Raw genomic sequence first — 15,638 nt, forward strand, 5'->3', positions numbered from 1 at the left:
GAAGCTCTCGCTAGCGCTGCCTGTGGCCAGACCCGCCTCCCATCCCCTCTCGGGCGCACACACACGTCCACCCAGACACTCTCCGCGCGCTCCCTCGCGCTCTCCTTGTCCGCCCGCCGCCGCCTGCTCTCTCCCTCCTGTTCTCCACGGTCTCCTTCGCCCTTTTTTTTTTTTTTTTTTTTGGTACCATAGAGTTGCTCTGAAAACAGAAGATAGAGGGAGTCTCGGAGCTCGCCATCTCCAGCGATCTCTACATTGGGAAAAAACATGGAGTCAGCTCCAGCAGCCCCCGACCCCGCCGCCAGCGAGCCGGGCAGCAGCGGCGCGGACGCGGCAGCCGGCTCCAGGGAGACCCCGCTGAACCAGGAATCCGCCCGCAAGAGCGAGCCGCCCGCCCCGGTGCGCAGACAGAGCTATTCCAGCACCAGCAGAGGTAGGAGCTGCGAGAGGGGCTGAGGAGGGGGCGGCGGGAGCCGGGGTGCGGAGCGGGGGGCGGCCCGGAGCTGTCGCCCGGGGCGCGGGGTCCCGGACCGCGGCGAGCCTGCAGCGGCACCCGGAGCCCGGAGCACCCCTCCCCCCTCCCCCCACGGCCCCCCAGAAATGTTGCAAACTTTTGCAGCACGTTCTCGGTTTGCGGGAGGAGAGGGGGGCGGGGGAGGCGGCAGGAGGCTTGACAGCCGGCGGGCTCACCCCCTGGCTCCCCTGGCTTTGATTTTTCTGCAAACAGAGGAGGAAAGCCGCGTTGCCGAAATTAAATACGCTCCCCCAAAATACGGAGAACCGGAGAGTGGGGGCCCGGGAAAGAAACTTTTAAAGCGGCAGTGTCCTTTTAAGAAGGAAAAAAAAAATTGTTTATGGCCACCTTCCTCCCCTTTTACCTTTTCTCCTCTTGACAGTTTGGGCCCCGGCGGCCGGAGACGGGCTGTTTTCGATCCCCCAGAGAGCTAAGTGGGGCGGGAGGAGTGAAACCCCGGGGGTGGAGAAGGGGCGCCCCTGATGTGGGGGCGACGTGAGCCCCTTCTCAGGAGCACCACGGTGGGCTTTGGGATTTGGAAGAAGGGCTGGGGGGAGTGGGCTGCGGGCGCACGAGGTGCTCGCTAAGTTGTCTGGCGGGCGCGGCGTGGGGAGATGCGCAAGTTTGCAGACTGGAGGTTCGAAGCCCCGCGCCGGGGCTGGCGGGGAGGCGTGTGCGCGCCGGCGCGCGGGGGGCGGCGGTCCTGTGGGGCGCTCCGGGCGCATTCGGAGTGAGCGTCTGCAAAAGCAAACAAGCACTAAAAGAAAGCTCGAAAGGCACCAAAACTTATTTCTGCTCTGGGAATCCTTCCGTCCGTGAGGTTCCAAGCGTTTCGGCAAGAACCTGAGAATGGTCAGTGCAAGTTGAATGCTGGTTGGATAGTGCCAGCGATGTTCCCCACCGCCCCGGGCGATTTTTACACTTCGTTTGGAGTCTGTGGGTGTGGGGGGACACCATTGTCCCTTCCGTGCCTTTTCCTAGTTAAAGTAGTGTTCGGGAAAGCTCACTCACTCCCTCTTTCTTAAAGGTGTCGGAACATGATGAGGGCTTTTTCTTGGGGTTGGGATAATTATTTATTTGAATGCGCCTGGAGTTTGCAAAGAACGGGAGGAAGCTATTGCTTTAATTACTGTTGTAAATAATGTATAAATCACGCCTGTCACTCTGGAGGAAGCGGGCTCCCGCGAGCAGCCCAGGGCTGGGGACAGAGAGGATCTACAGTCCTGGCCTGAGGACGGGTCCAGCGCACCCCCTCCTCTCGCCCCTCAGCTTCTGGCGGCGATTGGGGAGGGCTGGGGAGAGGCGAGTGGGGACCCCGGGAGCCGCTCCCTTCCTCTCGGTGTTATAGTTGGAGGCAGGAATATGGCTGATCATGTGCTGGCTGTTTTACAGTATTCTCCCCCCCCCCCTTAGCCACACCCCCTGTCCCGGCGCTTTCCCATTCACGGAATTTGAGTACAGTTAAAAGCCATCAGGATGACACACGCGAAAAACATTTAATTAAAGGCCATTTCGTAAGAGTGAATGTACCGAACCGCGGCATGAGCGGGAGGGGTCGGGGCAGCGAGGGCTAGGAGTGAAGGTAGAGGGATGAGGGTTGGGGACCTGGGGGCCTGGACCTGTCACTAGCGCAGTGAGTTTGTGTGTGGAGAGCTCTTGGCTGCAAAGAGTATATTTAGACCCTGAGACGGTGGATTTGGAATGCGAGCGGGTTATGTAACAGGGTTAATCAGAAACACTGGAGAAAATCCCCTTCATGTGTTTCTGAGGCTTGCTTTTTCTTTTTCTTTTCCTTTTTTTTTGGAGAGGGGGATATATTATTTAGGAAGCCACAATAATTTCTGGTTTGAGCTGCCACTCCCCTGTCTTAACCTGCCCCCTCCCCCCCCAGTTTATTAGCATCTTCAGGTGTCATTCTTGCCAGAAGGTGTTCCTGCAGGAGAGATCAGGGTGGCAAGCTGCAGAACCGACAAGCAAATCGGTAACTTGCTGTTCTTGCAAATTATATAACAGGTATTCAGTACCACCAGCCCCCTAGGCTCAGTAAAAAGGGGAGAGGGACAGTATGAGCGGGCGTGCATGTCGAATAGCTGACCTGCTGACCCATATCCCCTTGCCCCAGAGGGTCACCCCCACCTCTTCTTTGAACCAACCCCTTGTCTATCCCTCAGGGGATTTCATGAGGAGAGGGTGAAGAGGTAAGGCCCCAGCACTCAACTCACATCCTGCACGCAGGCACTTGGTTATATAACAGTCTGAATGGAAAAAGGAAGGTCAGAGATGGAGGCATCCTTTAGCTAACACAGCAGTAGTAACAGCTTCCAGAAATTATGTGCATTTGCAAGCTTTAACCTCAGATGTAGCATCTGGTCCTCATGGGCACCAATCTTTGTGTGTGAACTAGGGAGAAAAAGAGAGAATGTGTAAGTATGCCTGGTAGATGAGCATGATTTGAAAATGGGAAATGTTTGGGTTTTCAGATGATGTAATGGAGTTGGCAGAATATGCAAGTCGGCTCCCAGAGTGTAAGCAGCAAGAAAATTGGAGCTGGCATCCTGTATTAATGTTGCATAAATTACAATATCTGAGAGAAATTAACCTACACACTAGGTGATTACACCTTTTTAATACTTAAACATAAAGGCATACAACTCAAAGGAAAAGCAAACATCATCACCTTATAATTAGCATTTTCAACCTCAAGGAAGGTTGAGTGGAGTTCTTGGCATTGGGTGCATCAGGAAGCTTTCTGACTTGGGAGGTGTTTTCCGGAGAGGTTGCAGGATTAGCATCCAGCCAGCCAGTGTTTTAAAGGCACAGAGATTGTGGTCTGGATTCTCATGACATTGAGGTGACCTCATGAGACATCTAGGTAGACTTAAAGCTGTTGCTAGATTTCAAACTCCTCAGGCTGTGTATGGTTTGTGCCCGAGCTTCCGAAATCTGACGTGTGACTCCGTAATCTGAAACGTGGCCCCTGTCGCTCCTAAAAGTGGACAGGAAATGATAGCAGTTTTAACAAAAACCATTCCATTTTCTAGGTGTATTAATGGTGTCATTCAGTCCCATCTTTACAACACAATGAAAGTGGGGAAAAAAGGCAAGAGGCAACATGGGAAGTAAGAATGAAGTGGAAAAACACCACGGCGAATCTTTAATTTAACAGGGCTTTCAGGGACTTCGGGGAGCCATGAACATTGTGACATAACTGTTGTTAAGAACCCTTTTCCAGAATCTCCTTATTATATGCATGCCAGAAGCTTACATATTTTGCTTCACTGAAGTTATCCTCACAGGGCTGTGTGCCACGCAGTTGGTGTGGAACACCAGTGCTGAAGGTTGAACGCTTTTAGGGCAGGCCAACCTAGGGGGAAAATCAAAACCAAAGGGTGGGATTAACACTGAAAAGCTCAGATGCGTTGAGATCGAACCCCCTGGAAGCTCAGTTTAAATTGATTTAAAATCAGTTAACAAGGCCTGTAGTTTATTCGTTGCCCTGCGGAATTCTAGAACCACACAGGTCTTTGACTTTCAAAGTGTTTTGTCTCCACTCCTGGCTTCAGTCTTACCTGATTCACTTTGTGGCAATTTAGTACCCTTTCTAGAGACTGATTCTCAGATCAGCTTTTCTTACGTGGGCACAGCTCTCCGCAGTGAACAAATGATGCCCCATAGCTTAAAAGAGATGCTGGCTGGGATAAAATCCTTTGCCAGAGGGATGGAATAATTATTTTTTAAACTAAGGGACTTTAATTTTCCGGTAAATTGCTCATAAAAACATTCATAATTATACCCTCTGAAAATGTAATAGAATAATTTTAGAAAAATGCATTTGATGATATTTATGATAACCTTTTCTGTTGCTCCCCTCTTTATTTCTTAAAAAGAATTGAATTATTAATCCAGAAGTCACATCCTCAGTGGCTAAAATCATTTATAGCAGAATCTCTTCATGTTAGTCACCTGTCGGAATTTCCCAAAGCCTGCTGGCTTTATAAGGAGCCCTTGGCTTTAGAAGAAAAAGTCTCCGTTTCTGTTGCTGAAACACAGCCTGTGTGGAAGCCCTCTAACCAGGGGACCCTTCAGCTTGTGTTTTCCAGGCAGCAGAGGTGCTGGTTCCACACTAGACTCCTAAGTGGGATGCAGGGAGTTTCGTTGCAATAGTTTTGCCTCCAGATGGAAACGTTCTGAGGATTTTTTGGTGACGATAGAATGAATCACTTTGGGAAGCAAATTGATGTCTGTCCACCAGAGCTGACCTTTCGAATGCGTTCTCCAAGCCCAAGGGTTCTTCTTGAGCCACACTCTCTCACTTCTAAGTTAAAAGGCACATTTTCCTCCCATTCTGGGGAGATAATTCTCCCATTTTTGCCTTGAGGAAGTGATGGAGTAAGGTTGGAGGGACAGACTGAGCTGGATGTCACTGCAAATTCTGTGTGAGTGCCGTGTTCTCTACAGTACATGCTGCTCTTCCGGAGTATTCTCGTCCTTTTCCTCCCTCTTCCGAGTCTGCCTGATGAATTGTACCTCTTAGCTTCAGTGTGTAGTTCAGCATCTGCAGAAGCAAAATGCATCACTACATTTCAGGTGTCTAGGGAAAGAGTCATAATGTGACTGGCCCACATGCCAAAAAAATTGTATAGAAAATGCAGCTCTTCTTATCTGATATTTCCTGCAACTCACCCTGTTTGTCCCCCATGAGTCAGTGTGAGGTGGACATCAACCACCGCCTCCAGGAGATTTCTGACCCGTTCATGCCAGATTAGCACTAAATTCTTCCAGAGCAAGAAGAGCCTGCTCTGAAAGACCTGCAGATTCTAGGCCACTCGCCTAGAAGGTGGAATGCCTTTCTGAATATGAAGACTGTCTTCCCTGCTGAGAATTTAGGAACAGGCTATCTCTTTTGTCTATCATTTTTTTTAAGTTTTGTTTTATGTATATATTTTTTTAAATCTCATACATGATGGGAAGTGTTAGTTTGAAAATGAGCTGTTAAATTTTTCACCCATCTTATTAAGCTGTATGTTAAGGAAAATAAAATTGAATAATTTTGAATTAATGTTTCAAAAAAATCTCTTTACATAATCAGTGCTCAAGTGTTGATTAATATGCACTAAACCATGATTTTTCTATAAGAGTACGAACGTGTTACTGATGATCTTTTTCTCTTTGGCAAGCAGATTAACATGAATTTTTAAAAATCTTTTGCTTATTACTATATTTTTAAAATGTGCTGATCCTTTTTTCTACCCTAAAAGAAAGTTGAGGATGTGACTGGCTCTTTGTGGCCAGGGATCTGTGGTGCCCCGGGTCACTGTTCTGAGGGTGAGTTCTGATTGTACATTCTGTGGCACTGTAAGTGGAGATGGTGTCAGGAGTTGGACTAGATCTGTCCTGATCTCATCTTGGAAAAAATTTTTAACCTTTCACAGCAGTATGTTTTGTTATTTGCCTCCTTTGTTCTCTTAGTTGCAAGCACCAAAGTAGAAAGTCACTTCAGTTATGTGCTTCCGGTTAATTGAGGTTTTCACTGTATGAGAAAATTTCAGCCCAAGTCTAGAGCCATTAATTCTTTCTCGAGAATTGTAAAGGATATAAAAGCACTCGCAAATGTTCAGGCAGGCTGTTGTACTCACGAGTAAGTTACATCCTGTCGTATTACAGCGGTTTGTAACTGCTCCGCTGTGTGATGGTGGATAGAAGTGCCAGCTAGTTCTGCCTTTTGCTTGGGTATGTTCAAGGGGTCTCTTTGGTAAAGGGCTCTTAGTCTGGAAGGTTAGGAAACTCCAGGGTTAGAAGGAAAACTTTCCAGAATATCAGTGAAGAACACCCAGATCTGCTCCTGCTGCCTCCACACCCAAAAAGCCCTTTTCCCAAGCCTAGGCCTAGGTTCCCTGGACCAGTAGGAGAGGAGAGCATCGCAGGGCCCGCACCACAGAGGCTGCCCGACTTTCCCAGCCTCGTCATCCCACTCAACTTGATGGCAGTCCGTGGTTATCTTTTGATATCTTTGATGTTGTAGTGTTGGGAATTCAGCTTGGGAGTCTTGGTGTTCTTTTGCGACATCCCGATTATTTATTTATTTTTTTTGCTTTTGTAGTAAAAAGATCAATGAGATTGTCTAAAGAGAGCCTTAGAAGAAGGGAATGAGGCGTGATGAGGAATGCATGTGCCGGAGATCACGGTTCAGGCTGGCTTACTGTTTGCTCTGGTTTTTCCATGAGAATGGTAAAAGGGATTACAGGTAACAATTCCCTTGTGCTGATGGAAGAACAGTATTTTTTTCCCCCTCACAGATGTTTATGGCCTTAACTGACATGTCATTATTGCGCACTGTCTTATCACATTACATGCTGTGGCACACCGACAAAGCGAGGTGCTGTGGTTTCCTGGTGATTATCTTGTCCTCAGAGCTGAGACCCTGGTGGCCAGCTGGAGAGCCCTTTGCAGTGTCCCCTCAGGACTGAGACTAGAGGCGTCCCACGTCCTTGAAAAGGGCTGAAGGCCGGCAGGCTGTCCCAGGTCATCGGTATCCCAACGCCGCTTTCCCTGAAGCCCAGGCAGAGGCTGGAAATGAGTAGGAACAATGATTGTGCAGAGGATTTATCGTCTCCCAGCCCCAGATCTCCTCTAGCGGTGTGATTGGGCATTTGAGTTTTGATAATGAACTATCCGAATGTTTTTTGAAATTATGAGAAAGCTCCCAGATCCATGAAGAGACCATAGTAGATGACACTCTTTGGGGTAGAAGGAGGGGTGCTGCCTAGTCTGGGATGCTCAAGCCTGTAAGAGGCAGCGCACTGTTAAAAATACCTAGCTTACTTCGGGGGAGGACTTGGCTGAATACTGATGAAGTTTATGAAATATGAATGTAGTGAAGTTGCTGTACGTAAGTGGTAGGCGTATGTGAAAGAAGTAAGAAGAAATAAAATTGTGTATAAATGACACTCCGAAACTTGATGGAACTGTGTACGTGACAAGAATGGTGGCATTCGGGTCTGTGCTTAATGGGGGGAAAGTATACTGGCTTAAAATCTACATGTCAAGCTAGATGTGGAAATAAAAATTACAGAATATGAAATCATTTGACTTATTTTATAAGCAAAGAATGCCACCAAGGGTAAACAGGCGGGTTGCAAAGAATAGAGGTGAAGCAGCATGGGGGACCGAGGACGGACGGACACTCAAATTCATAATGAAGGTATGCTCATCACTGTTTTACATAATCTAGAATGTTAACTGGGTAGAGAATTAGCTATAGCCAAACAAAAGGCATAAATGTGAATTTTAGGTTGTATTGGGGAAAATCCTCTTGATCCCCAAAGTATAAATGCATGTACTGAGAAGCAAAGCTGCACACAGTGTAATTTTTTCTGTCTTATCCTGATTAATTGACAGCCACTGTATGCCTCTCTCCTGAAGGTGACTTTACAATCTCCAGACACAGACATTTCTCTCAGAAGTGGAGTGAAGGAAGGAGAACCACAAGCTAAAGTGTGTTTCGCTGGGTGAAGTATTTGCGGGAAAAGATAAGAATGGTGACGTAGGGGGATGGAGCAGAGCGTACGGAGGTTATTGGGGCCGGGGAGTGGGGGCTGTGAATGGAGGAAGGGACTGTGTAGAGGGGACAAGAGACTTCTCTGCCAGAGAAAATGAAATGAGCATTGAGTCTGAAATGGCTGGGAACGTGCCTTTCTAATTTTAAATTATCTTTAACAAGGGCAAGGAAAATTGGAAAAGTTGACACTTTGAGAAGTTATGGTGAACTTGTCAAGAATGCCAGTTGACAAAGGCAGGTAAGGGAGTACTTGGAAAAACAGAACCAGGACAGGTCTGAAGGGTACGGTGATCTGCTTCCTGGTGTGTTAAGGAAATCAGCGGGCATGTTTATTGACTATTCCACTTAGTTTTTAAAGAAACCTGAAGCAATGGACACAGACGGAGAAAAGACTACCAGACGTGATTCTGCCCTTCCAGAAGCCAAGAGGCTTCTGTCACCGCACACCAGCAACGCCAGTCACGGGGAGGAGTCACTCTATAGAAGTTAATGGATTTTCAACATACACATCACAGAAGAAACAAGGATATATTTAGCAAGTCTAAAAACTCTTCAATAAACTGCATTGCTTTTCGTTTTCACTGTACAGTTATAAAACTGGGGGGTGGTTAAGAAGGTTGCAGTAACAACATAGCATATACTCGGAGGGGCATTTGTGTGATGGGGATATTCTGTCTGAAAGGACAGGGCAGCTGGGACGGTTAACTGTCCATTACTCTCAATTGTCCAGGTAATGAAGCATTGGGGATGCAGAGGCAGATGAAATACTTTGATAATCAAAACTGATTCTCCTTTCAGTGATCATGCTAGTTGACTGATGATGACAAGTGTGAAATTGCCAGCAGTGTGTTTTACCCTTTCTGGCACTCGTGAACCACGGCTGATGAACACGTTTGTGCAGAAAGTGGACAGTTTCTCCAGACTGGGCTGTCAACCCAGAAGTTATAAAATTTCAGTGTGGAGGATGAAGGTTGGAGATGAGTGAGGTGCTACAGTTTCCCAGGGCCCCGCAGAGAATCCATAAGAGGACTGATGCTTCTGTGAAAGGGCTCTGGAAATCTCTAAAGCTCGCATTCTGATCTCGAGCTTGGGGTGCTTATGTCACGTGTGGGGCACGTACTCTCTGTGTGTGATACATAGATAGTAGATGTAGGTAGAAATAGATATGGATGCTGCCAGGCTTCGTTAGAATAACGCCTGGTAGAGCCAGAAGAGGCCGGTGAAGCATTTGGCCAAGCCTCACATTTAAACTGACTCTCAGAGATCTTAGTAATGTGTGTGAGGGCCCATTCCTGGTATGTAGCCAGGCCGTGACTGGAGCGCTAGTCTTCTACTTTCCTTCCTCAAATCGTTCCTTCCACTTGTGTGCTTTGCCAGGGTGCTCAGAAGTTCCAGCAAGGTGCAAAATCAAGTTCCTGCCTCCCAGGAAACCCCCCTGAGGATATTCCGACAGACACAGGTTAATCTAGCATTAGGTAGTGGGTATGTATGAAAGTAAGTGCCAAGTTTTTTTTTTTTTGGCTATTCATCAATAGCGAAGCATTGTCAGTAATTGTTATTTTTTGAAATCCCACTGGTCATTTTTATTATTAATTAAAATTAGCCAGTGAGCTTGTGGCTAAGTCAGTAAAGCCATTCTAAAGCATAGCAAAAATAGTGCCTGCATATCATGGTCTGGCTTAGTGGAAAGTAAAGCACTGGACATGGAGTTGAGTGTCTGTTCTCACTGCTTGCCCAGTGGTTTTGGTCGCTGGAGCCAGATCCAGCCAGGGGCGCAGCAGGGAAGGGTGTCTCTCAGCAGTAGCCCTGTTTTCTCGAGGCCTATGGTTTAAGGTTGTGCCTTTTAGAGATGCTCAAGAGCACATCTGCAAGTGGAATACTACATAGCCAGAAAAAATGATCTTGTACTAGAAAAATATTTAACGGGAAAATATTTATGATCTGTTGCTTAGTGAGAAGTCACAGCTTCCATAGCGTTGTACACAGAGTGATATACTCTTTATAAAAACTATGGTGTGTGTGTGTATACATGTATATATATATATATACATAGATACACAATATGTATCTATACATATACATATTAGAATGGACCCACATATGCCTACATGATGAAGTTATAAAGTGGTCCTCTCTAGATGGCGAGATTATCTATGAGTGTCCTTTTCTTTATGATCTTCTGTATTTCAAAGTTTCTTGCAGTATACATGTATTACTTTTGTAACTAGAAAAATACAATTATTTTTCAAAAAACATTGGTTGTGTGTTTGAAACCAGGGATACCTTGAAGGAACAGATTCTAAACTTAGCATGTTCTGCAGAATTTTGGATGTTTCAGGATGGGCCAAGTTGACTGGCCTAAAGAAGGAACAGTACTTTGGATAGTCCCATTCAACCAGGAGGGCAGGGGCCATCCAACCTGGGTATGAAAACGAGTGTCTGAATATTGGAGTTTCTGGCCCCTCTGGGGCAGCTGGTGTCTTTCCAGTGTTTACACTGTAACCTGCAGGAAGGAAACACACCACACCGTGAGCCAGCACACACTCACACAATTGAAATAAATTTTTCACGTCAAGTAATAAGCTTTACTTGTAATACACTGTTATTTTTCCTCTGTCATTTAAAGACAGAATACAAGTCATGAGCCACCGAACTGGCTGTCCCTGCAGCCTGAAAACCCCTCTCCTGGGCAGGAGGTGGAGGTGGCCTGTCCGTGGGCCATGACCTGGTGGTGGAGGAGGAGGGGAGGGAGGGTTTCCACGGAAACTCACGTTGCACCCCAGGTGTTCTCATTCTGGTTTTGGGGAGGAGGTGGGAGAGGGAATATAATGTAAGTGGTATTTGTAACCACACGGTATCTCTGTGCCACTTTTACCACATGCCCATTAATACCCTATCGCATACAGGCGTGCTTCTGCATAGACTGGCTTAGAACGTAAATTCTGGGATCCCCTTTGCTTGGAGCTGATGTCACTGTGTAAAAGCAAAAGGAGGGAGTTTTTTTTATTCAACAAATATTTGCTGAGCACCTTGTATGGGCTCTGGGGATAAAGCAGCAAATAGGAAAGGCCAGAACCCTGCCTTCCCAGATTTTACATTCAAATGGTGGCATTTCTCCATGTGCCCTACTCTCTGGGTCCCCTTTGGCCAGACACTTCTGATGAATATCCTCTAAGTATGCCTTGCACTCGGCCAGTTTCACCCCTCTTCCTTCTGTGTGACATTACCCTTCCTTCCTCTTCTCTCCCACCCAGCCTCCCTTATTATGTTCCAGTCTCTCTTTGCCTGTTCAAACCCTACAATCATTTTAGCTCCAGGTGGGATGAACCCTCTCCCTCCTGCAGTTACCATGATCCCGTCTTTTACAGCAGTCACTCATTCAGTCAACATGTAACCTCTTCCTTTGCCGAGTTCCTCTATACTCTCTTGTCGTTTTATTTTCTGGGTAGGAGTGTAGTCACCTCTGGGAACCCGGCACCAGGGATTATTCTTTTATTCGTGCACAGTGCCTTACAGAAAGTAGGTGCTCACTAACACTGTGATGATAATCTCTCCTGCATTGCCCTGCAGAGCTGTTTGCTTCCTCAGTGGATTCAGCTCTACACTTCCCCAATCTGCAAGCACAGCTTCTACTTGCTTATTTTTCCAACTGGGCCTTAGGTTTGGGTCCAGCTGCCCTCATTTGTCCCACTGCTGTTTCTCTTGGATCCACGGAGCCTCCTCTCAGTGGCAGGTTCAGGCTTTGCTCTAATCTTGATCAATTCAGACCAAGGCTGGACGCGTTGGGAGACAGCATACGTGGTTCTCACAAGCCTGCGGTGAGTGGGACAGACCTAGGCCAGAGTCCTAGGTGTGCTGTGTATGAGCTGTGTGACCTTAGGTAAGTTCATTAACCACTCAATCTGTTTCTTTAATCACCTGGAAACTGGGGATGATAATAGTGCTGACTTCCCAAGGTGAACGCGGGGCTTGCTGTGTTCTGCATATTGCAGCACTTGGCAGGATGCCTGGTACACATCAAGTGTGGCTTCAGTAACAGTGGTGTTGGTGGAGCACAGGGTGGTGATGCTGGAGCACATGGTAGTGATGGTGGAGAACCTGGTTGTGATGCTGGAGCACTTGGTAATGATGGTGGCGCACATATCGGAGCAGTAGGTCCCTCCAGCCACTTCCCTCTGTGTCCTCATCAAGTCTTCAGCTCCCTTTGCTTGGAGCATTGTTCCTTGGTTCTGATCGTTGCTCTGTGAAGTAAGCAGGAGTTCCAGGGCATCAGAGTCCTGAAGACCTTACCGCCAGTTTCCCTTCCTGAACTGTGTCGTGCCCCAGTCTCGGCCCGACTGCCATGGGATGCATCCTGCCAAGTGAGGATGGATCATAGAAATTCCACCTGCTCAAGCACTTGTTGCCTTCCCTGAGGTTACGTACACCCCACGCCTTGAGCTGAGCCTGAGGAGGGGCTGTCTGGCTGCCCCCTTCCATCCTGCCCCCACTAGTCCTGTGGTGCCTGCTGGCTGACTCTAGCCACTGAGGCTAGGGGAGCTCCCTCCTTCGCACTGTGCTTCCGAGTTCTCCTGTGCCCCATTTCACAGCAGCCCATCGTTCTTTGGCCTCCCTACCTTTTTACTTACTTTCTCCTTACTGCCAAAAAATCACGTTGGAGAAGCTTGTCTGTAAGGGTTCCATTCAACTTGTTCTGCATTAATGCTCCACTATGGTGACCCACTGCTGAGTCTTTCACTTGTAATGTAATCTAATAATTTACATGCACTTTGCAAGTAATACTCTCAGAGTCTTACAACCTGCTTAAAATTGCTCTGCTGTTACAGTATGTGAGCTGATGAGAGAGCAGCATGAGAAAGAGTGGTTATTGGTACACAATGGTATTGGGTAAACCCAGGAAAATAACATTAGCATAAGGTAAGGGCGTGCTGATGGATTATAATATCTTTTCTTAGAGAACTTGCTAAAGGTTTTTTACGTTGATTTCAGCTTGTAATTAGCCTATAGTAGGGGTAGAAGCTTCGCAGGCTGGTCGAAGTGCACCAAAGTCAAGTCCTGTCTTTGTGGGATGATGTGAAAATGGTCCAGTTTCGATGTGCCACATGACCGTTACAGAATTAATTAGCACCGCGATCAGGTTGTCTCATTTCTTCGCTCAAACATGCTGGAAGCTGATTCTAATGTGCACTAATAGTGAGAATAGAGTAATGCTGTAATAGTAGTGCCATTGTAAAGTGAATTATACCATTAAGCATCTATTTTGCCCAATTTGTATCGAGATAGTATGGGTGATACACACACATACAGACTTAGAGTGGCTGGTCTTTAAGAAACCGACTCAACTGAGAAACCCCAATCCTATGTTCAATATAACAGTCAATAAATGAACAAGCCCTTGTTCTGTGAAAGAGAGACTTTGTATATGTTTAAATATAGTTGTGTATATATGTATGCACACACATACACACATACATGTAGATATACATACACACATAGGGACACGGACATATTGCGCCAGTCAGGCAGACCAAGAAGAAGATATTTAACTGTCATAAAAACGCTCACCTTGTGTTGCCTTTTAACAAGCTGGCTAGTCTATGTGGGGACATGCATCAGCTCTGGCAGGCCAAGGCAATAATAGCGTCAAAACAAGGGTTTAAAAACAAGGCTTTGTGTATTTGGTTCAACCTCTTCATCCTCATTACCATGTTTGAGAACTTCTAGTAATGGTTATTTTGTAAGTGTGGGAAGAAGCATTAAGGGCCAAGGAACTATAGTCATTTTATTTTGTCATTTGTCTCCTAAGGAAGGACATTGGCCATACAACTTCTTTCACAATGGAAATATAGAGGCGTATTTTTATGCTTTAGGTCATAAACTAACCCATAAGCAGAACAGGATCTAAGAAAGCAGCATCAGGTGGTGCTGCTCCCCCAGTGGGACTTATAAATTAAAAAGTCCCAGAATGTATTACACTTTGAGTTGGTTCCAGTGACTTTATCCCTTCAACCCCCGGGGGGACTGGCATCAGGGGGTCACTTGGCAGTAATTGCCCATGAGTTGCCAACCCTTTGGAGGGCACGTCCAGGGAGATGCTGGCGACTTACCTGGTTCATCTCCAGCCTGGATTGCTGCCTTCAGGACTCCCTCCGTTCCCTGCAGCGCCCTCCAGGATGGGTTTTCCTGGGAGCCTCTCCCTCTTACTTGCTCTCATCCCAGGATTTTGCTTCAGCCACACCACTACTTGGTAAGCCAGAAGCTCAGAAAGACCTTGTCCAAAGAGTGGAGACTTTGTGTACCTTAGAACATATTTAACTTTCACATATGCAATGCTTGCTCTAATGACCAAAATAGTGAAAATAAATTTGCTTCATAAACAACTCTGCACTCCCTTTATCTCAGATCAACAATGTTGATCTGAAGCTCCGTGAACACGTGAGGGGAGAGTACGCAGCCTTGATCAGTGCCTGGCATCAGGATTAAGAATCTATTTAGTGGAGAAATTTTATTGCAAACCTCAGTGAAAAGTATCAATATCGTATTGTGTCTAATAGAATGTTGTCATGAAAATTACCATGGTGATTGACAACATCCCCTTATTAATTGGTCTTTTCCATTAGTATTTTCTTAGCAGCACACGCACTCCGGTTTTATCGCTCAGTGCTTACAGCCCGTATTGAATTCACATTTTGCCGCTTCAGCTGTGTTTGTCTTCTCATTGGTCTCAGCTCCTTCAAGGGCAGTGTTTGTAGATTGTCATGAGTCTTCTGTCCCATATCTCTGTCTCTTACTCAAGCATTCAGTGAGGGTAGTTTACAATCAATATATGAAAGACCAGCCAGCTGAGGGTAAAATGAGATGGGGTAAGAAAATCTAATACTCATTGAAAGTTTCATGTGTTAAAAGGTGAGGCTATATATCGCCTCCTTTCATTGACCCATCAAGTAATTACTGAGTACTTCCTGTGTGCCAGGTCCCATGTTTTTCCGTGCAGGTACAAAGCTGGATTATGGGAATTGATAGGAAAGACAAATCGACGTATAATTTCTAAATATGTGAGGAGTGCTGTAATAAAGATACTTACAAAATGCAAAGCACACAGAAGAGAGAGAACACTTCATGAGGAGTCGGGGAGCATTCACTGAAGTGGATGCCTTTGCTTAGTTTTTGGAAAAATGGGGAGTGATTTTCTAGGAAGGCAAAAAGTGAGAAGATATTCCGGGCCGAGTGACATGAGGTGGAAGTTTGTGGTACATTCAGGTCGTGTAAACGAGGTATGCAGCTGAGCCTACGTGTGCAGTATGTTGGTGTGGGTTCGGAATCAAGGTAGGAGAAAATAGGCAGAGGTTAGGCTAAGCATTTTGGATTTTTTCCTATGGCACATTTTTGAGCGAGTGAAAGATACCTGATTTTTTTGTTGTTGTTAAGATATTTAAGTAGAGGTATGTTGCAGTTGGGATAGAGAATTGACAGTGTAGATAAGGAGCCAAGTTAGGAGATCCTTGTGATAATTCTGGAGAGACACACCGCAGGCTGGGCCTTAAACGGGTAGGGAAGTGGAGTTGG

At 46.4% G+C, this 15,638-nt stretch overlaps 1 protein-coding gene across 2 annotated transcripts in view; it reads left to right on the top strand.

The window, feature by feature from the left end:
* The first annotated feature begins 242 nt into the window (after positions 1–242).
* Positions 243–15,638, top strand: part of RORA (RAR related orphan receptor A) — a 695,618-nt gene continuing 680,222 nt past the window's right edge. For both annotated transcript variants that reach the window (XM_037151064.2, XM_037151066.2), the window contains exon 1: positions 243–433. In XM_037151064.2, coding sequence (XP_037006959.2) covers positions 268–433 — 166 coding nt within the window. In that variant the 5' untranslated portion in view covers positions 243–267. The remainder of the gene's footprint in view (positions 434–15,638) is intronic.

Source organism: Artibeus jamaicensis, unplaced genomic scaffold, assembly GCF_021234435.1.
Source record: "Artibeus jamaicensis isolate MK-2021 breed Jamaican fruit bat unplaced genomic scaffold, CSHL_Jam_final contig_548, whole genome shotgun sequence".
Lineage (NCBI taxonomy): Eukaryota > Metazoa > Chordata > Mammalia > Chiroptera > Phyllostomidae > Artibeus > Artibeus jamaicensis.